Raw genomic sequence first — 23,253 nt, 5'->3', positions numbered from 1 at the left:
GAACTGCACAACTGGGGAGGTTTTGGTGCAGAAATCGTAGGTATTTGCACTGGATTGATTTCTGTGCCCTTGAGCAATGATTGTTCAGAATTTTCTCCCTTTGTTTCAGAGCTTTTGCTATTGTTACTTTGTTACACTCCCAAGTATGTAGCTGAAATTAAAAAAAATAAAATAAAATAAAAAGCCAGACTATAATTAACCCCCTCATCCCCACAAATCTGAGTTGAACAACCCTGTAAAGCACCGTGGCGTTCCGTGCTTGGCTGACACCCGGGGCGGATCGCCGCTGCGGGCACCCCTCCCCCGGGTGCAGTGCAACACGGCGCCCCCCCCCGGCGTGGAACGGCACCCCCCCTGGCGTGGACCCTAACCCCCGCTCCCCCCGACAGTCCCCACCTTCCCTACCAGCTGAGCTCCGGCCGGCACCTCCAATCTGCAGCGCTGCTGACTTTAAATAAAGAAAACCGTCTCGTCGTTGGCCCTTCACTACTGAGTCCCGCCCTCTGATATAACTTCCTATTTCCTCGAGGGCGGGACTCAGTGAGTGAAGGGCCAACGACGAGACGGCGGTTTTCTTCATTTAAAGTCAGCAGCGCTGCAGATTGGAGGTGCCGGCCGGAGCTCAGCTGGTAGGCAAGTGGGGACTGTCGGGGGGAGTGAGAGGCGCTGCACCGGGGGGGGGGGGGGTGGTGGACGGAGCACCCCCCCACCCGTTGACACCCGGGGCGGACCGCCCCCACCGCCCCGCCCTTGCTACGCCACTGCTGTAAAGTTCCTTAACAACTTGAGAAGAGCAAATCTTAAGAGCCACGTACAGCTAGACACACACAGAATCAAGAGTGAAACCTTGAGGTTTTCCTGCCATATTCTAAATACAGCCACACGGCATACTCCCTCTTGAGTCATAACGTAAAAATTCAAAACTACTAATTTTACATAAACCGACATTTTCTCAACAGGCTCTTTACTCTGCCCCCTCCCTCCCACACACACACAAAAAAAGCACTTTTCGGGACTGAAGCTGCAAACTGTTAAGCACCCGGCAAGACAGTCTATAAGTAAGAAGCAACAAAACCCACTGGATATGCTGGAGGGAAGTTCTCTGCCCCAGACATCTTTGTAAATTGCACTGGATGAGCTCAGCTCTGAAGTCACATGAGGGGGGGCCATGCGCTTGCACAAGGCTGAGCTCCTGTTATTTTCCTACAACTTTACATTCACTGCCTGAAATCCAGCAGCTGTGAAGCCCCTGAGCACGTCCACTTAAGAATACGGATTCTGGACTATATGGGGGAGGGGATCCATTTCTCAGCTGTAGTGAATGCGCTCTAACTTGTAAATACATCTTTCTTCTGAAAGGTAGGTGTATTTTTAAACTCTTTGTAACTATGCAAAACAACGCTTTTTAAGACGAGAAAAGTCTCTGTAGTCAACATTTCAACTTTTTTCATCTGATCAAGGAGTAAGTTTGAACACTGCAAAACAGTGGCATCCTTGTCCCTAAAATCTTTTTTGTTTTGTTTTTGTTTAAAATAACAGTGAGGTTGGAGAAAGCTGGCATGTTTCCTTTGGCTGCTGCCAGACCTTAAGAAATAACTGAGCAGGACAGTTTTTTGGCGTTGCAAGCCTGGGAGATTCCAGCCTGCCTTAGTGATAAATCTGCTCTTTATTCCCGAGCATCACGGTGAATAAAGAAAGAAAATGGTGGTCACACTGAAACAAGCAAACCTTTCACCCCAAACGTATCCTGAGAACTGGTGACACAGAGGGAAACTACTCAGACACACCATGCAATCTTTGGAAGTAAATAATTTCCACAGTTAACAAAAAATGGTGCATGCAATTTCCAAAATATTAGTCTCTGGTGCGCCAACCAGATATCAAAGGTGCAGAATTTGTGAAATGTTTTTGGAACAGCAGGGCTCTATGCTAAATCAGAGACTCTAATGAAAAAGATGAAAGTGCAGCAGATCAGGAATAACACACAAAAACCTTTGAGAAAGAGAGAGAGAGAGATTTCCAGGGCACATTTCAAATCAAGCATTTGCTGCAGAATTCCATAGTCCCCAGCACAACCATGGGAAACCACAGGGGCTGGCTCACAGTGGAAGTCATGGACCACATATCTCTTCCCCCTTCCCTTCTTGCAGGGGTTTGAGCTTGGTGGTAGAAGAGCATTCTGGGGTAGCCCTTGGGTGGCGTGCAGAGACCCACTGTGGGGTCTTATTTGCTGAAACCCAGTGCAGAAAGTGGTGTCATGTGAAAAATCAGTCACTCAATGGTAGGGGCTGGGCCTGGCAGCAGTGCAGAGCCTCAAGTCACATTTTGGTTTCCCTTTTCTAATTCTGCTATATTGCTTTTGAGACGTGGCGACCAGAATTGCACACAATACTCAAGGTGAGGTTGCACCACGGAGCAGTACAGAGGCATTATGATTTTCTTTGTCTTATTCTCTAGTTCTTTCCTAATAATTCCTAACATTCTGTTTTGTTTTGTTTTTTTTTTTGGGGGGGGGGGTGGTTTGGCCGTTGAGGCATACTGAGCAGAAGATTTCAACATGTTATCCATAGTGACATCTTGATCATTTTCCTGGGTGGTGACTTCTAATGTGGAACCCACATCATATAGCTAGAATTTGGGTTATTCTTCCCTAATCTGCAAACGAACCTTTTCCGGAGGTGCGAAGGCGGTAGAACGAGAGGACATGAAATGAGATTGAAGGGGGGCAGACTCAAGAAAAATGTCAGGAAGTATTTTTTCACAGAGAGAGTAGTGGATGCTTGGAATGCCCTCCCGCGGGAGATGGTGGAAATGAAAACGGTAACAGAATTCAAACACACGTGGGATAAACAAAGGAATCCTGTTCAGAAGGAATGGATCCAAAGGAGCTTAGCCGAGACTGGGTGGCAGAGCCGGTGGCGGGAGGCGGGGATAGTGCTGGGCAGGCTTATAAGGTCTGTGCCAGAGCCGGTGGTGGGAGGCAGGGCTGGTGGTTGGGAGGCGGGGATAGTGCTGGGCAGACTTACACGGTCTGTGCCCTGAAAAGGACAGGTACAAATCAAGGTAAGGTATACACATGAGTTTATTTTGCTGGGCAGACTGGATGGACCATGCAGGTCTTTTTCTGCCGTCATTTACTATGTTACTATGCCCTAGTGTTCCTGCTTACTATATGTAACTGGAAATCCTCAACAGCACACATCAAGAATACAATATGCTTTCAAAAGCAAAGGGTTCCATTACTGGGAACTAAACAGTAGGAGCCCTGTTATGTGAAACAGGCCTGTTCCCCAAATGTGTCCGAAAGCCATTTTCTTTTTCACACTGCCTTTAAAACACAACCTGAAACTCAGTTTCAGTTTCAATAAAGTTCGTCTACAAAAAAAAATCAAACAAAAAAACACCACACACACACAGTGCCATGGAGGTAACTTTACTATAGATCTGCCACAAAACATCTTAACACGAATAATACTTTTGGAGAACAGCAAGGTGCCCTCTTTCTCCCACTCTTGGAAGTTGGGTCGGCTCATCACAGAGCTCTTGGTACACTAACCCCAAAATTACAGAGGAAGTAACCATAAAGTCACCTGCCAACTGCAAAGAACATACAGCATTCCACTTCACAATTGTTCAGCCCCAAGAAATGCATTTCAACCTAAAACAAAAAGGATTCCTGTAGCCATGTCTGAGCAAAAATCCTTTTCTGCCATTAGAATGTTTGTTTCTTTATAGTTCAGTTTTTTTGGGGATTTTACAGAAAATATAGATTCCATTTGCATAGACATCATATGAACAATACAGCCATTCGGGCCCCCACCCTGGTGGGACAGCACTTCACAGAACCAGGACACTGTACCAGTGACTTCACAGTGAGAATCCTGAAAGGTAACTTTAAAACCATACAAGAACGTAAGACCTTTGAAGTCAGAATGATTGAATATTTTAACACCCAACAGAAAGGACTTAACAAGGATCTGGGGTTCCTAACCCATTATAAACCATAAAGCTGTATGTCTCTGTTGATCACCCTCCCCTCACCTATCCACACCCATCCTGTTAGAATATCAATGATATGCTTTGATGTCCCCATGCATACCTCCGACCCACCCCCATCCTCCCACCCTGTCAGACTGTCATAGTAATGCTTGAATGTTTTCACTTATATACACTGTCAGCTAGCACATTTGCTTATTTCCGATCTGACGAAGAAGGGCAACCTTCGAAAGCTAATCAAGAAATGTATTAAGTTATGTCCAATAAAAAAGGTATCATCTTATTTTCTTTTCCATGTTTTATTTTGTTTGATTTCTGTTGATAACAGAAAATATACAAAGACACTGTAGTGAAACCAAATTACAATTTCAGTTGCAAAAAGTCAAATACATAGCGGGGCATTTTCGAAAGATATGTCTAAGTCGGAATTTGGACGCTTTACAAAGACGTCCAAATTCGGAGGCGAGGAGAAGGTCATTTTCGAAAAACGATGGACGTCCCATCTTTTGTTTCGAAAACACCAAGGATGTCCTGTAAATTTTGACGTCCTTTTTTTTAGTCCATTTTCGAACAAAAAATGTCCAAATGCAAGACGTCCAAAACAGAGGAGGAGTGGCTTAATGGTTAGTGCAGCGGGCTTTGATCCTGGCAATATGGGTTCAACTCCCACTACTGCTCCTTGAGACTTTGAGCAAGTCAAATAAAGAAATGGCATTTTTGGATACATCTGAATTTGGACGTTTTTGTAAATCAGGTCATTTTCTAAAAAAAAAAAGTCTATTTTTTCCTTTTGAAAATGCTGTTTTGAAATTTTTTTTTGTGATTTTGGGGAGTAAGAGGAGGTGATCCCCGTGATCCCCGAGTCCCTCCAGTGGTCATCTGGTCATTTGGGGCACCTCTTGTGTGGAGTCGCCTAGTGATTAGTGCAGCAGACTTTGATCCTGGGGAAGAGGGTTCAATTCCCACTGCAGCAATTCGTAATAAAAACAGGTCTAGCTCAAAACATCTAAGTTTTAGTCTTGGATGTCGTTGTTTTGTTCCATTATTGCTGAAAGACGTCCATGTCTTAGGAACACCCAAGTCCCGCCTTGAACACGCCCCCTTTAGATCTGGACTTCAGAGAAAGACGTCCAAAAAGAGGTTTTGATAATATTGATTTGGACGTTTCTGTGAGATAAACGTCCAAATGCTGACTTATGTCACTTTTTAGATGTCTATCTCTTTTGAAAATGAGCCTGATAGTAACATAGTAGATGATGGCAGATAAAGGCTTGTCTGGTCCATCCAGTCTGCCCAACAAGACCCAATAGAAACAGACTAATGATCCTACGGTATTCAACTGGACTTTAAAGCTTTCTCTTATTAGTGAAATAGACAAACTCACAGACCGTAAACCTGTACGTTTGATCCTACATCAGATCTACGGACCCAACTGAACGTTTAGTTGAGACTTCCTAAGGGTTAAGACTAGGGCCAGGGGGTGGAGGGTGTTGGAGATTGGGAGGGGAGTATCTGTGATGTAGGAGGGTTATCCCTTGTATATATTTGATGGCTTTTTCATTACTGGTGTTATTTGAAAAGCAAAGTAACGACAAAAATTCATTTTTAAACAAAAATGTATTGCTGCAAAGAAAAAAAAAAGTGGAGAGGTACTGAGGAGCTGCAGAGCGAAGGCACTTGTAAGTCAATAACGAACTGTATTCTCACTGTAAACTGTAAGAAGAAAATGCACATATATGGGGGGGGGGGGGGGGGGGGAGTCTATAAATGGCACCAAAGAAAGTGCATAGCAGTATTCTATAAACCACGCCTAAAGTTAGGTGCAGTTTATAGAATACAGCTTAAGGCTCGAGATTGCGGCCATTTACATCAACAAAAATGTGGTGAAAATGCCCGGTGTGGAGAACCCTTATTCTATAATTACGTGCACAACTAAAAATCACGCCCCCGATCTGCCCATGACCCTCCTTTTTCCATGCCCCCTTTTCCAACTCACGTCTAAATTTATGCATGTACATGTTAATTGAATCTAATTAGTGCAATTGCTTGCTAATAAGCCAATTAACACCAATTAGCTCGTTATTCAATTAAAATGTGCATGCAAATTGAGGACATGCATATTTCCTATTGCTTTTTATAGAATTAGGGGGATAAGGGTTTGGCCCAAACCATGACCAGAATGCACTATCTTGATTTCTCTCTGTCTCAACAATACACATGTTCAAATAGTGGTGATCTGAAGTAGTCATTTTCACATGTAGCCTAACGGGAGGAGTAGCCTAGTGGTTAGTGCAGCGGACTTTGATCCTGGGGAACTGGGTTCGATTCCCACTGCAGCTCCCTGTGACTCTGGGCAAGTCACTTAACCCTCTATTGCCCCAGGTACAAGTAAGTACCTGTATATACTATGTAAACCACTTTGAATGTAATTGGAAAAAAAAAACACAAAAAGGCTGTATATCAAGTCCCATTAACAAGATTCCATGCACAATCTCAAAGAGCAACAGCAACATTCCATGTAGAACCCCAAAGAATAACAAGATTCTGGAATCCCAAGGAGTGGAGGAGTAGCCTAGCGGTTAGTGCAGTGGATTTTGATCCTGGGGAACTGGGTTCGATTCCCACTGCAGCTCTTTGTGACTGTGGGCAAGCCACTTAACCCTCCATTGCCCCAGGTAAAAATAAGTAGCTGAATATACTATGTAAAGCGCTCTGAATGTAGTTGCAAAAACCACAGAAAGGCAGTATATCAAGTCCCATTTCCCTTTCCCTATTTGAAATTCTACATGGAATGTTGCTACTATTTGAGATTCCACATGGAATGTTGCCAGTGGAGGAGTAGCCTAGTGGGGTTAGTGCAGTGGACTTTGATCCTGGGGAACTGGGTTCAATTCCCACTGCAGCTCCTTGTGACTCTGGGCAAGTCTCTTAACCCTCCATTGCCCCAGGTACAAATAAGTACCTGTATATTCTATGTAAACCGCTTTGAATGTAATTGGAAAAAAAAACACAGAAAGGCAGTATATCAAGTTCCATTTCCCTTTCCCTAGATGCCATTATCTAGATATGAAGATGCTTTTAAAATGACCTCCTTGATATGTATTTCAACGTTTGTTTTTTTTCTCTCAGAGAAGGCCAAACTGGACTAGGCCACCAATCCTTTCCTTGTGAATAATTTCTTTTTTTGGGGGGGAGGGGAGACGACGTATAGCTGAATGTAGGCCATACAAATCACTTGACTGAATTGAAATGAATTTCCTTCCTTAATTAACACGAAAAGCCTACCTGAAAGTACGGTGGGTACACTGCAATAGGTTTCTTGATACCGTTTAATATTTTCTGCTATATTAAACCGTTGCCACAATAAAAACATTTCAGACACAAATACAGGGCTCTGAAGCATTTGCAGGCCCAAACTGGCGAGCATGATTAGTCAGCTCTGAGTATATAAAAATGGGAGGTACAACTTCAACCTGGCCCCACATTTATTGGTAACACACAAAGCACTTGGCAATGCACACCCGTTCACAGCTAAATATGTGTATATTTTCACTGTAGGCTGGGATCCATCCTTCTGACCACAACTGTACAGGGAGAGGCCACTGAAAGGAAGATGGTTTGGCGTAACATGACGTGGATAAAATACCCAAGCCACGACCTCCTGAATCCCCTTATAAGCATTGAAGACATCATTACATCTGAGAACATCATCTCAAGGGTCCTTCACTGCTATGTTGCATTTTTCGTACCACCTGGCTTAATAGCAGGGTTGCTGATCCTGGCTATCTTCTTCAGAAACTACTCAAGAAGTAAAACGTTGGGAAGGTTCGATATACTCATGCTTGACTTAGTTATTACCTATATCGTAATTATACTTTTTTCTTTCACTACAGTAATCAGGCCTGGCTACCTACACGTAACGAACCTCAGCTGCGGAGTTCTTTCTTTTTTCTTTAATCTGTTTTATTTCAATTCTCAATACCTTCAGATTTTGATGCTCTTCGTTCTCTTACTGCAAGAAAATCGAACCAGGGCTTTACTGGTGACAGAAGCAAGGCCCCTGCTGTCCATATCCCTCGCGCTAGCTTTGGCTTTCCTGGGCTCCTTGCTGGTTGTGGCACTGCTGGGTACAGCTGCGTATCTTCACGAGACAACCTACTGCCAGACAGACCCGCTCAATGCCTGGCCTGAATATGACATAGTCAAGTTTTCCTTCGGTTTTGCTATCCCATCTATGTTCACCATACTCTTTTGGGTCCTGATAGTGGTGAAGATGGTGAAGGCAGACGCTGTTCCCTTAAAGGAAAACATGCCATCCCCCACTGTCATGCTGTGTATCGCCCTGACGATGCTCACGTGTCGTCTGTTCTACAATATTATGCTTCTCCGCAGGACTGCACTAAAGCTGCAGATGCTCAACGGATCACCAAGAGAAGAGCTGATTATGAACAGTGCGGAATTTGTCTTGTTCAGTGAGAGCTGTATTAGTTTACTGTTCATTCTTTTTCTTCACAAGCCCTGTAAACAGGCAGTACGGAGCGCCATCTGGCATCTTAGACAGAAGTACAGGAGGAATGAGACAGTCGACAGCAGTGCGACAAGGACCACCATTGAAATAGAGGAACTGGAAAAGAGAACAATGGCCGGGTGCTCCAACAACTAGCATGCCACCTAAAACCTCGGCAGAACTGGCCTTAATGTATTATCACCTGCTGCCATCAAACTGGTATTACGCCACCTTCAGTGAAGTTAGTGCTGTTCAGGAAAAACCACAACCCAGAGCTGACGTCTGTAATTATTATTTCAGAAACAGCAACAATGGGTGGATGAGGAATGAGACAGAGGAAACTGAGGGCTTCTTGGCTCCCTTAATTACACTTTACCTTGTTGGTTTCTATTAAAAGCGCTAGGGTTACCATACGTCCGGATTTCCCCAGACGTGTCCTTTTCAGGGGACAGTCAGTGGTACAGATGCTTTTTTTTCCAGCAAGCCAGCCAGTTTGTCCAGGTTTATGGGCTGGTGGATGGGTTTGCCTTCTCCCCCCCACTCCCAGCCTACCACAGCGCACACTGGTGGTCTAGTGGCCTCTTCAGGGCAGAAAAGAACTACACTCTTTCCTGCCAGCCACTCTCCCATCCCCGCTACCGCTGCTTCTTGAAAATGGCCACCGAGACTTCAAGTGGAGGCCTCGCAAGACTTCACAGAAGTCTTGAGAGGTTTACCGCTTGAAGTCTCGGCAGCCATTTTCAAGAAACAATGGCAGCGGGGACGGCAGAGTGGGGTTCTTTCCTGCCCTGAAAAGGCCACTAGACCCCCAGGGCTGCAAGGCAGGCCTGGGTGGGAGGGGACAAACTGCTCGTAGATGGGAGGGAGAGAAGGGGGCAGCTGCTCATGGATGGAAGGGAAGGGAGAGGGAGGACCTGCTGTACATGGCGGGAAGGGAAAAGGGAGAAATGTAGCATAAGGACAGAAGAGGATGGAGAGGGGGACATGCTGCTCAAGGATAGGAGGGGAAAGGAAAGGAAAGGGGGGCATGCTGCTCATGGATGTTTGCTTTTTTGGAATTGTACATCTTTTCTAATTTTGTATTTGGACTACGGAAGAAAATGCTCTTCTGTTACTTTTACCAGCATTTTCACTGCTTATAGAATCTGGCTTTCTTGAGGGATCAAGGTCGACTGCAGTAGGCAGGGCGAGGGCAGGCTGGGACTCGGGATAGGGCAGCATTTTATTTTTTTTGTGTCCTCTTTATCATTTCTGCAAATATGGTAACCCTAAACAGGACTGCCTTTGCAGTTATCCAAAGCCTTCTGGTTATGGTACAATGTTCTTGCAGCTTTAATATGCCTGCATATAGCTATGATTAGAAAGATCCAAAGTATTTTCCATAAATTCACAAGAGACAGGTATAAGCTGAACAAATATGATACAGAATAAATGTGAAATTGTATAAAACACAAGTGAGCTTAGGGGTTGCTTTTCAAAAATACACAGAGCAGGTAAAGTAACCGGGCAAACTGAGCCAATGACCTTTTCATAGCACTTCAACAGCACTTACTCGCTAGCTGAATATCCAGCTCTAGCTACCCGCTCAGTCTCAGGGCAAGATGCACTAAACTTTAACGACCCTTACGTCAGAGGAGGGTGGGCCCAGGAAGAACGGAGGGACGTCGGAGGAGGCATCACTGATCGCCGATCAGCTGTTCTTGCCCGTGCAGCGCCTTCACACAGAGGTGACAGGCGCTGAGCGGGCCGGTAAGGCGGAGGGGGGGTCCGGTGGAGGGGGGGGGGGAGCGGTGGCGATGACCTCAAGGGGGCGGGGCACGGGGCGGAGGATGGTGGGAGGCGGAGCTGTGGGAGAAGGAGAAACAGAGAGTCAGGAAGGGAGGGGGGGTCGGGGCTGCTAAACTTTTCATTTTTGTTTTGATTTTTTATTTTAATACAGGGGGAAGCGGGGAGCAGCGACGACCTCGGGCAGGGTGGGGGGGGGGGGGGGCAAGGCCGTCCATACAGGACGCTCCTGACGAGTGCCTTTGCCCCCTCCCGATCCTTTTTTGATTTTCTATTAACGCAGGGGGAAGCGGGGAGCCACGTGTTCGTGTTTTTTGTTGTTGTTTTGACGTTTGTGGCATGCGCAGAGCAGCCAGCAAAACGCTTGGCTGCTCTGCGCATGCTTTAGGGGCCGATTACCGATGGGGATTACGAATGTTTGATACATTGTACTTTTCAATACCGTACCGAACATGTGCGACTTTTTTTTTGGGTGCATTCTTCGTTTTTTCAAATTCGTTAAGGACTTTTATTGTTTGGTTGATGCAACGTGCCCTCAGTGGGAAGTCTGCCATTTGTCCTTTCGGGGTTACCTGGCTAAACTTAGCCAGTTTGCATGAGTATTGCATGAAAGAGCTTAATTTCAACTCCTGCCTCAAGAACCACCTCCATTTCAGCCTCTTTTTTTCCCAGTGCAGCTTGTGATTTTAATCAAATTTAGAAGCCTGCTTGCTAAAGATTTTCTTCCATTTTATGGAAAAGAATGTTTAGTAAACAGAATTCTAGGCCAGTTTGAGGCACCATATTTTAACTGGGAAGAATTAGCCAACTAAAACAACATTTTAGTTGGGTAAATATTTTGGATATTGATCCCTTGGAGACCAGAACAGTTTCAGAAGGGGCATTCTTACATACACTGGCAAATTTCATTTTTCCTGTACTCCCATAGCTGTAATCATGGCCTCAGTGGGACTAAAGGTCTTTTCATTTGTTAAGTATCCTTTGCCATTTATTGCAACTGTATCTGAACTTGCATACCTCTTAAAAATAATGCAGTGATCATCACAACTATGGCAATTTATGATATTTTAAATTGCCTGAAATCTGTCCACAGACAGGGCTCACTAGCATAACAGCCTCTAGGTTTAATTCTTTCCAAGGTAACATAGAAGATGGCGGCAGATAAAGACCTGTACGGTCCATCCAGTCTGCCCAACAAAATAAGCTACTTTATATATATATATACCTGACCTTGATTTGCCCTTGCCATTTTCAGGGCACAGGCTGTAGAAGTCTGCCCAATACTAGCTTTGCTTCCCAATTACCAGTGTTGCCACCCAATCTCCGCTAAGCTTCTGTGGATCCATTCCTTCTGAACAGAATTCCTTTGTGTTTATCCCATGTATTTCCCTCTTCGCAACTTTGAATTTGTTACTGTCAGAGAGGTGAGTCAGAGCAGGCCAATGGCCTGTGGACAAACAGCTAAGAAGAACTGAACAGAGGGATTTGTGCAGACCTGTCACATAGTTTAAAACATTAAAGACATGATTAAGGATCTTGGACAAGTATGTGTGAACGCAGGAGAGAATGTGAGAATATATGGGGGTTCAAGTGCACCTTGAGCATTGGAAAAGATGGTAACATTATAAGCTCTTCTGGAAAGGGACTTACACATGTGAATTACATTAGAGAAAGACTGCATGGAGATATGTACTTTAACATTTGTTCTGCTCATTATTGCCACGTTTATTTTAAGCTTGTATTTAAGTACATAAAGAAGGTAACAAGAGGGGGGCTGACAGCAGAAAAAGAATGGGATGTAGCTAATTAACTACAGAACGTTAGAAATCTAGAAAACATAATAAAATACTGGTTAGGGTGGTGGACTTTGGTCCTGGGGAACTGAGGAACTGAGTTTGATTCCCACTTCAGGCACAGGCAGCTCCTTGTGACTCTGGGCAAGTCACTTAACCCTCCATTGCCCCATGTAAGCCGCATTGAGCCTGCCATGAGTGGGAAAGCGCGGGGTACAAATGTAACAAAAATAAAATAGATACTACTGGAGATTCTACATGGAATGTTGCTACTATTGGAGATTCTAGATGGAATGTTGCTACTATTGGAGATTCTACATGGAATGTTGCTACTATTGGAGATTCTACATGGAATGTTGCTATTCCACTAGCAACATTCCTATAGAAGGCTGCGCAGGCTTCTGTTTCTGTGAGTCTGACGTCCTGCACGTACGTGCAGGATGTCAGACTCACTGAAGCAGAAGCCTGCGCGGCCACATTGGTGATCTGCAAAGGCCGACTTCTACATGGAATGTTGCTAGTGCAATAGCAACATTCCATGTAGAATCTCCAATAGTAGCAACAGTGGAGGAGTGGCCTAGTGGTTAGGGTGGTGGACTTTGGTCCTGAGGAACTGAGTTCAATTCCCACTTCAGGCACAGGCAGCTCCTTGTGACTCTGGGCAAGTCACTTAACCCTCCATTGCCCCATGTAAGCCGCATTGAGCCTGCCATGAGTGGGAAAGCGCAGGGTACAAATATAACAAAAATAAAATAGATACTATTGGAGATTCTACATGGAATGTTGCTACTATTGGAGATTCTACATGGAATGTTGCTACTATTGGAGATTCTACATGGAATGTTGCTATTCCACTAGCAACATTCCTATAGAAGGCTGCGCAGGCTTCTGTTTCTGTGAGTCTGACGTCCTGCACGTACGTGCAGGATGTCAGACTCACTGAAGCAGAAGCCTGCGCGGCCACATTGGTGATCTGCAAAGGCCGACTTCTACATGGAATGTTGCTAGTGCAATAGCAACATTCCATGTAGAATCTCCAATAGTAGCAACAGTGGAGGAGTGGCCTAGTGGTTAGGGTGGTGGACTTTGGTCCTGAGGAACTGAGTTCAATTCCCACTTCAGGCACAGGCAGCTCCTTGTGACTCTGGGCAAGTCACTTAACCCTCCATTGCCCCATGTAAGCCGCATTGAGCCTGCCATGAGTGGGAAAGCGCAGGGTACAAATATAACAAAAATAAAATAGATACTATTGGAGATTCTACATGGAATGTTGCTACTATTGGAGATTCTACATGGAATGTTGCTACTATTGGAGGTTCTACATGGAATGTTGCTATTCCACTAGCAACATTCCATGTAGAAGGCTGCGCAGGCTTCTGTTTTTGTGAGTGTGACGTCCTGCACGTACATGCAGGACATCAGACTCACAGAAGCAGAAGCCTGCGCGGCCACATTGGTGATCTGCAAGGGCCGACTTCTACATGGAATGTTGCTAGTGGAATAGCAACATTCCATGTAGAATCTCAAATAGTAGCAACAGTGGAGGAGTGGCCTAGTGGTTAGGGTGGTGGACTTGGGTCCTGGGGAACTGGGTTCGATTCCCACTGCAGGCACAGGCAGCTCCTTGTGACTCTGGGCAAGTCACTTAACCCTCCATTGCCCCAGGTACAAATAAGCACCTGCATACAATATGTAAGCCGCATTGAGCCTGCCATGAGTGGGAAAGCGCGGGGTACAAATGTAACAAAAAAAAAAATAAGCAGTAGCTGTGCGCGTCAGGAACAAGATGGGGGCGGGGGGGGGGGGGGGACGACAAATTGTTTCGGAACATGGGAGGGATGAAGACTAGGTGAGAGATGATAGGTGAAAAGGATAGATAGGCAGATGAGAGGGAAGGAATAGACAGATAAAGTAAAACTCCTATAAAATAAGGGAACACCTTAAGCTCAGGAGGAGAGTCTGGTGGACACTTGAGGAGTCAAGTGTCTGCTAGCCCCCACTAATCTTTTCTCTTCTTATGTTTTAGTAGCTGTTTATGCTCTGCCTTTGCTTAAGATCAATGACTGCTGTTTGAAGTGAGAAAAATAAAGAGAGGTTTGCTGAACTGACAACTGGCTGTGTGAGAATCATTGGGTGAGCCGTCACCCATTGCACAGGTGGTGTGAACAGGTTAAACCTCACGAGTGAGTGAACGGTAGAGCTGCGTTCGGTCGCTACAAGTTTAATCCAGTACTCCTTTTCATGATCTTCTTGTAGCATTCTTCTGTCCTATTTTAAATAATATAGTAACATAGTAGATGACGGCAGAAAAAGACCTGCACGGTCCATCCAGTCTGCCCAACTCATATGTGCTACTTTATAATGTATACAGTGGTGGAAATAAGTATTTGATCCCTTGCTGATTTTGTAAGTTTGCCCACTGACAAAGACATGAGCAGCCCATAATTGAAGGGTAGGTTATTGGTAACAGTGAGAGATAGCACATCACAAATTAAATCCGGAAAATCACATTGTGGAAAGTATATGAATTTATTTGCATTCTGCAGAGGGAAATAAGTATTTAATCCCTCTGGCAAACAAGACCTAATACTTGGTGGCAAAACCCTTGTTGGCAAGCACAGCGGTCAGACGTCTTCTGTAGTTGATGATGAGGTTTGCACACATGTCAGGAGGAATTTTGGTCCACTCCTCTTTGCAGATCATCTCTAAATCATTAAGAGTTCTGGGCTGTCGCTTGGCAACTCGCAGCTTCAGCTCCCTCCATAAGTTTTCAATGGGATTAAGGTCTGGTGACTGGCTAGGCCACTCCATGACCCTAATGTGCTTCTTCCTGAGCCACTCCTTTGTTGCCTTGGCTGTATGTTTTGGGTCATTGTCGTGCTGGAAGACCCAGCCACGACCCATTTTTAAGGCCCTGGCGGAGGGAAGGAGGTTGTCACTCAGAATTGTACGGTACATGGCCCCATCCATTCTCCCATTGATGCGGTGAAGTAGTCCTGTGCCCTTAGCAGAGAAACACCCCCAAAACATAACATTTCCACCTCCATGCTTGACAGTGGGGACGGTGTTCTTTGGGTCATAGGCAGCATTTCTCTTCCTCCAAACACGGCGAGTTGAGTTCATGCCAAAGAGCTCAATTTTTGTCTCATCTGACCACAGCACCTTCTCCCAATCACTCTCGGCATCATCCAGGTGTTCACTGGCAAACTTCAGACGGGCCGTCACATGTGCCTTCCGGAGCAGGGGGACCTTGCGGGCACTGCAGGATTGCAATCCGTTATGTCGTAATGTGTTACCAATGGTTTTCGTGGTGACAGTGGTCCCAGCTGCCTTGAGATCATTGACAAGTTCCCCCCTTGTAGTTGTAGGCTGATTTCTAACCTTCCTCATGATCAAGGATACCCCACGAGGTGAGATTTTGCGTGGAGCCCCAGATCTTTGTCGATTGACAGTCATTTTGTACTTCTTCCATTTTCTTACTATGGCACCAACAGTTGTCTCCTTCTCGCCCAGCGTCTTACTGATGGTTTTGTAGCCCATTCCAGCCTTGTGCAGGTGTATGATCTTGTCCCTGACATCCTTAGACAGCTCCTTGCTCTTGGCCATTTTGTAGAGGTTAGAGTCTGACTGATTCACTGAGTCTGTGGACAGGTGTCTTTCATACAGGTGACCATTGCCGACAGCTGTCTGTCATGCAGGTAACGAGTTGATTTGGAGCATCTACCTGGTCTGTAGGGGCCAGATCTCTTACTGGTTGGTGGGGGATCAAATACTTATTTCCCTCTGCAGAATGCAAATAAATTCATATACTTTCCACAATGTGATTTTCCGGATTTAATTTGTGATGTGCTATCTCTCACTGTTACCAATAACCTACCCTTCAATTATGGGCTGCTCATGTCTTTGTCAGTGGGCAAACTTACAAAATCAGCAAGGGATCAAATACTTATTTCCACCACTGTACCTGACCTTGATTTGTACCTGTCTTTTTCAGGGCACAGACCGTATAAGTCTGCCCAGCACTATCCCCGCCTCCCGCCACCGGCTCTGCCACCCAATCTCGGCTAAGCTCCTTAGGATCCATTCCTTCTGAACAGGATTCCTTTATGTTTATCCCACGCGTGTTTGAATTCTGTTACCGTTTTCATTTCCACCACCTCCCGCGGGAGGGCATTCCAAGCATCCACTACTCTCTCCGTGAAAAAATACTTCCTGACATTTTTCTTGAGTCTGCCCCCCTTCACTCTCATATCATGTCCTCTCGTTCTACCGCCATCCCATCTCCGGAAAAGGTTCGTTTGCGGATTCATACCTTTCAAGTATTTGAAAGTCTGTATCATATCACCCCTGTTCCTCCTTTCTTCCAGGGTATACATGTTCAAGTACATTTTTATAATATAGCACTGCATTCTACAAAACAAATGAAGCAAGTTCCCATATATCATCTTTTTCTTTTGATTTAGGCACAGGAAAAAAAAAAAGATTTTAAATGCTCCTAGGTTTCAACCTAATTAAGGATGTCGAGCACCTGATTCTCAGAACATGATGTCTATTTTGGTGGCCCTTTTACTAAGTAAAAAAAAAAATTTCAGCACCAATACAGCGTCTGCTAGGGTGTCCCTCCCTATAATCAGCCCCTCAAAATGACACAATGATTACAATTTAGAACTAATTACTACTCTAACCGATGAAAGGTTATTCTGTTATGATACTTCCTCTGTGTACATCCGTATGCTGCACAAGCTGGCATGTTTCTAACTATAACTGAGATAAAATAACAATGAACAATGACAACGTGGATACAGCAGCTAACGCATAAGTACATAAGTATTGCCATACTGGGAAAGACCAAAGGTTCATGAAGCCCAGCATCCTGTTTCCAACAGTGGCCAATCCAGGTCACAAGTATCAGGCATGATCCCAAAAAAGTACAAAACATTTTATACTGCTTATCCCAGAAATAGTGGATTTTCCCCAAGTCCATTTAATAATGGTCTATGGACTCTTCCTTTAGGAACCGTCCAAATCTTTTTTAAACTCCGCTAAGTTAACCGCCTTTACCAACGAATTCCAGAGTTTAATTACACGTTGAGTGAAGCAACATTTTCTCCGATTCATTTTAAATTTACTACATTGTGGCTTCATCGCATGCCCCCTAGTCCTAGTATTTTTGGAAAGTGTAAACAGACGCTTTATGTCTACCCGTTCCACTCCACTCATTATTTTATAGACCTCTATCATATCTCCCCTCAGCCACCTTTTCTCCAAGCTGAAGTGCCCTAGCCGCTTTAGCCTTTCCTCATAGGGAAGTCGTGCCATCCCCTTTATCATTTTCGTCACCCTTCTCTGCACCTTTTCTAATTCCACAATATCTTTTTTGAGATGCGGCGACCAGAATTGAACACAATATTCAAGGAGCAATATAAAGGCATTATAACGTCCTCATTTTTGTTTTCCATTCCTTTCCTAATAATACCTAACATTCTATTTGCTTTCTTAGCCGCAGCAGCACACTGAGCAGAAGGTTTCAACGTATCATCAACGACGACACCTAGATCTCTTTCTTGGTCTGTGACTCCTAACGTGGAACCTTGCATGATGTAGCTATAATTTGGGTTCCTCTTTCCCACATGCATCACTTTGCACTTGCTCACTTTAAACGTCATCTGCCATTTAAACGCCCAGTCTCGTAAGGTCCTCTTGTAATTTTTCACAATCCTCCATGATTTAACAACTTTGAATAACTTTGTGTGATCAGCAAATTTAATTACCTCACTAGTTACTCCCATCACAAGGTCATTTATAAATATGTTAATAAGCAGCAGTCCCAGCATAGACCCCTGAGGAACCCCACTAACTACCCTTCTCCATTGAGAATACTGACCATTTAACCCTACTCTCTGTTTTCTATCATTTAACCAGTTTTTAATACACAATAGAACACTACCTCCTATTCCATGATGCTCCAATTTCTTCTGGAGTCTTTCATGAGGTACTTTGTCAAACGCCTTCTGGATACACAATATCAACCGGCTCACCTTTATCCACATGTTTGTTCACCCCTTCAAAGAAATGTAGTAGTCTGTTTTGTTCTGACCAATATGGCAGCTGTGGGGGGGGGGGGGGGGGGGTTGGCTTCAACCCTTCAACACTATGCCGGTTCCTGTCTTATGAAACCTCTTTGGCAGCCACAAGTCATACATGTGAGAGATGAACAGGATATAACTGACCTGAGAAGTATTCACAATGGTATATCTTATTATATTGTTGTATATGTGTCTAAGAATGTTGAAATACTATTGTTTTTTTATGCTTTGTAGAACAAATTATAGAAATTTGGCACATAATTCCCTTTGTTTTTCAGAGATGAAAGCTCTTCTCTGCAATTTGAATAGAGTGGGGGATTCAAGAGACAAACTGACTAAACTCAAAAGCGCAATTATACCATGGCCCAAATAAAGTTGCCTAATAGGAGTCTAGGGGCAAAGATTTTATTTCATTCTTGACAGGAGTTTTTGTACCCGTATCACAGCTTCACTCTCAATGAGGTAAACAAATTCCTAAATCCATTCACTCACAACTCCTCAGAATACACTCCCCTAATGACAACCATTATAGCGTGAATTGTTATTTGAATGTCTCTTTTTTTTTTTACTGTGCTAATCGTTTATTACTGTACACCCCGCTTTGGGTGAAATCCTTCAAATACAAATAAATAAAGTTTCAAATCAAATTGTCTAAGTGGTTTACAGATCTGAAAACTAAACATGAAGCATGCATTGACAAGAGAAAATGCAATAAATATATTAAAATTAAATTACCGTATTTTTCGGACTATAAGACGCACTTTTTTCCCCCAAAATTTGGGAGGAAAATGGGGGGTGCGTCTTATAGTCCGAAGGTAGCGTTTTTTGACCTCCGTTCCGTACTTACAGGATTCCATGTTCCCTGGTGGTCTAGTGACGTCGGGGCAGGAAAGAGCCCCCTCTTTCCTGCCCATCGCGCTGCTCTCCGTGCTTCTCAATGCTTTCCGACGGTCTCGGCGAGATTCAAAATGGCCGCCGAGATTCTCGGCGGCCATTTTGAATCTCGCCGAGACCGTCGGAAAGCATTGAGAAGCACGGAGAGCAGCGCGATGGGCAGGAAAGAGGGGGCTCTTTCCTGCCCCGACGTCACTAGACCACCAGGGAACACGGAATCCTGTAAGTACGGGACGGAGGTCCAAAACCCGGACAAGACGCACCGGAGCACCTAGGTTTTAGAGGAGGGAAAGAGGAAAATTTTTTTTTTCCTATTTCCCTCCTCTAAAACCTAGGTGCGTCTTATGGTCCGAAAAATACGGTAATCATACAGTGTAAAATCTAGTTACTCTCTCACCAGGGGAAAAGCCCACAAAACTGAAGCTCCAACAGTTAAGTCCAGGGCTGGGAACTGAGAATACTGCCTCCCTAACATCTCAGAGAGCTGTGTAATAAAGAGAAAAAAGGAAGCCATTATGGAGTGGCGGATGAAATGACTCAGTAGGGGCCTTGGAAATTCAGTCTGTGTCCCAGTTTCATAAACCCCATTATTTCCTCAGCTCTAAGGGAAGGCTCAGACAGACCATTCACAGACGTCAAATTCAACACACCACCAACATGCTATGCATTAAAGATCTCAGCCTGCGTTCATGTTTCAGCCTCAGATTCAGCAGCCAGAAAAATAACATCTAACTGCCCTAAGAGTCCAGCAGACCTTCCTAGAGGGTCATCATCCAACTGAATATGGGACCCAGCACCCAGGGCTATCTGAAAGGTCAAAGGTGGCCATGAAGGTCAGGAAGAATGACCCTGCCTCTACTAGACAAGGTCATTGCAAAGGATCACTTACAGTTCACTTCTGTTTTGTTTTTGCTTCGTAATCAAGTTTAATTTACTATTTCGCCAGCTAGGAGAATCATCTAGGTAGTTTACAATATTTAACTGCCCACTGAGGTAAAGGGTCAGTCAGTAAGGCACTTATGCCTCCAAGAACGTTTGAGAGACTCCTGTTTGCACTTTGTTCAGAAAAACCTTCCGTTACCAACTCTCTTTTCATCTGTCAATGTCAAGGGTTTTCATTGAATAGGAAAACCCCAACTGGCTGGGATTGCCCCGAAGACTGGGTTGAAAACCTCTGGTCTACACATTTCTTGCTAAAAATCAACCTATGCTCGGTTATATTTGAGGTTTTGAGATGTAGTGACCGGCACTGCCCACAAATTTATTTTATTTATTTATTGCACTTGTATCCCACATTTTCCCACCTTTTTGCAGGCTCAATGTGGCTTACAAAGATCTGTTATGGCATCGCCATTACAGGGTAATAGATACAATTGGTGTTACATAAAGATCAAGGATGTCATAAAAGAATTAGCAAACAGTTATAAAAGGACGTCATTCAGAGTGGAGTGGTGATGTGTAATAGTTATACTACGGATTCTCGTGGTAGGCCTTGTTGAAGAGATAGGTTTTCAGGGATTTGTGAAAGTTGGTTATTTCGTTAATTGTTTTCAATTTTGTTGGTAATGCATTCCACAGTTGTGTGCTCATGTAGGAAAAGCTGGTCGCATGTGTTAGTCTGTATTTTAATCCTTTACAGCTAGGGAAGTGTAAATTAAGAAATGTGTGGGCAGATCTTTTAGCATTTCTTGGAGGTAGGTCGACAAGGTCTAGCATGTAAGTCGGGGCATCTCCGTAGATAATTTTATGAACTACAGTACATATCTTGAACGTCGTTCGCTCTTTGAGTGGGAGCCAGTGCAGTTTCTTTCTTAAGGGTTTTCCATTTCATGGTTTAATGTCTTGCTTAAGGAGTTTATCCCACACAAAGAAATGTTTCCAATGCATTACAGTTATGGGGTTCTATGTGTTTGGAGGCCCTCGAGGACTATAGATGGGCTTTATTGGGTGCAATAAGTGTTTAAACTATTGGTCTTGACTTTTAAAGAGGGGGAAAAAAATTAAACACCAAAAGTTCTATATGAATGTGTGCATCAGTATTTAAAGAAGGATGTATCCTTATTGTTATTTAGAAAGAGCCTGTAGTGTTTTTTTTTGTTTGCTTCTGATTGTTAAGATGTTTATTGTGAGTTTATGCTTATAATATTTTATAAGTTTACATACACCGTCTTGATTGGGATTTCCCAAGAGCATAAAGTTTTTAAATAAATAAATAAATAGGATATAACTGAATTGTGCCTGTGTTGATGTTACTCTGCTTTACTACACACTGACCGGTTTTCTCTCTCTCTCTCCCCAGCAACAAAACTGTGTTCAACCCTTGGTGGTTATGGCTGAGTCAGAGGACCGTAACAAAAGAGAGGGAACGAAGTACAAACTAAAGTCCAAACAAAAAAAACAGCACCACGGGCCTTTAAAAATGGAACACAGTTCTTTAATGAATGAGCCTTGACAAAAAGACCCGACACGGGCCGTGTTTCGGTGACTAGCACCTGCGTCAGGGGTCACAGTGATGACGTGGAAAACTTGGGGAATAACTCAAATATATTCCTCTACAATATATTATTCCTTACCCCACGTCTCATATAGTAAAAGCTACAAAGCACCAAGGCACTTTCACTTTCTGTATCCAAATGGTGCTTTGTAGCTGTTACTATATGAGACGTGGGGTAAGGAATAATATATTGTAGAGGAATATATTCGAGTTATTCCCCAAGTTTTCCACGTCATCACTGTGACCCCTGACGCAGGTGCTAGTCACCGAAACATGGCCCGTGTCGGGTCTTTTTGTCAAGGCTCATTCATTAAAGAACTGTGTTCCATTTTTAAAGGCCCGTGGTGCTGTTTTTTTTGTTTGAGTCAGAGGACCAGCATATTATATCATTTTCTCCTTAGCAGCACCCTTGTCGCCATGCAAAGAAGGAACCTGCAGGGTGGAGGGTACAATGAGGCCAACCGTCATCACCAGTGGAACCGGAGAAGATCCCAAACATAAGCTCCATCCCCTGAATTCTAGAAACAGCACTAAAAATTGCAATCATAAATGTGGGCACACGCCCAATTTGCGTGCACTATTTAATTGAATAATGAGCCAATTAGCATCAATAATTACACCCAATTATTGGCACTAACTGGCATTATTTAAAATTTACGAATGTAAAATTTACATACAGATCCAAAAAGGGGCGTGACCCTGGGTCATGGGAGATTGGGGACGTCCCCACAATTTATGCACGCTATTACAGAATAAAGGAAACCCATGCCTAATTTAGGTGCTGGAAATCATACCATGTTTACACTCGTGCAAATGGTCACACCTAAAAGTAGTCGCAATTCCCAGCGCTAAACGCTATTGTATAAATGGCACCGCTATCTTCTGACCCTTCTTTCCTTGTCTTTGTGGCATCAGCTTATGATTCATCTTTTACAGATGCAGAGACTGAACATTCGTGACATCAACTCACCTGGACAAAATGGGAACATTTTTGGAACACACTTTTAGGAAGCCATCCAAACCTTTTTTAAACCCTGCTAAGCTAACTGCTTTTACTACGTTCTCTGGCAACGAATTCCAGAGTTTAATTACACGTTGAGTGATGAAACATTTTCTCCGATTCATTTTAAATTTACTACTTTGTAGCTTCATCAAATGGAATTCAGTGTAAGGTACGTTTATGGGAATCCCCCATAACTTTAGGAATAAGAACACCCCTAAAACAGATTGCTCCCTGATTTAAGTGGGGGGAAAGAAAACACTTGCAGGTTGTGCTTTTTTTGTTCTCATTGCACACAGTATCCTGAAGATGTCTTTGAGGATTCCTATCTCATTGGAGTTTTGTTTCCTTTTGCTGGAGCTTTCAGATTCATATCTAGAAAGTAGTTTTGGCTGGGAAGGGTCCTTGGCATTTCACATTAGCCTTTCAGAAATTTAGCCTCATGGAAATATCAAATAATGTGTAGACTCAGAGAAAACATCAAATATGTGAAGAACACTGTATATGCATAAATATAAGGTGGAGCTGGGTATCAATTTTCAAAATAAAATCAAAGATTTTGGAACTGAACCATCTGCGAGAGGATTCCTTTTTTTCTCCACTGTTTTTGCCTGGTGAATTCCATTCATGGAGTTTTTTTCTTCCCCTTCTGTTTGTGACTGACTTCTTTAGATACAAGAAATGAAGCTGTGGAACCC

The 23,253-nt window shown here is 43.8% G+C and overlaps 2 protein-coding genes across 3 annotated transcripts in view; one reads left to right on the top strand and one right to left on the bottom strand.

Moving 5' to 3' along the window:
* Positions 1–23,253, bottom strand: part of C8H7orf50 (chromosome 8 C7orf50 homolog) — a 292,879-nt gene that overhangs the window by 171,258 nt on the left and 98,368 nt on the right. The window lies entirely within an intron of this gene.
* LOC115476148 lies at positions 1,069–22,593 on the top strand. Of its 2 annotated transcripts, XM_030212352.1 has the most exons (3): positions 1,069–1,359; positions 7,555–8,447; positions 22,492–22,593. In XM_030212352.1, exons 2-3 carry the CDS (start codon positions 7,610–7,612, stop codon positions 22,512–22,514), a joined length of 861 nt encoding a protein of 286 aa, XP_030068212.1. In that variant the 5' UTR covers positions 1,069–1,359; positions 7,555–7,609; the 3' UTR covers positions 22,515–22,593. The 2 variants fall into 2 exon arrangements, with proteins under 2 accessions (XP_030068212.1, XP_030068211.1); XM_030212351.1 differs by lacking the exon at positions 22,492–22,593 and having other exon boundaries at positions 7,555–9,176.

This window comes from Microcaecilia unicolor, chromosome 8 (genome assembly GCF_901765095.1).
Source record: "Microcaecilia unicolor chromosome 8, aMicUni1.1, whole genome shotgun sequence".
NCBI classification, from domain to species: domain Eukaryota; kingdom Metazoa; phylum Chordata; class Amphibia; order Gymnophiona; family Siphonopidae; genus Microcaecilia; species Microcaecilia unicolor.
The sequence above is the reverse complement of the archived record's forward strand: the minus strand, read 5'-3'. Positions and strand labels throughout refer to the sequence as shown.

Bases quoted from the DNA above. Each gene is read 5' to 3' on its own strand.
- LOC115476148 (XM_030212351.1), top strand. From the start codon at position 7,610: ATGGTTTGGCGTAACATGACGTGGATAAAATACCCAAGCCACGACCTC.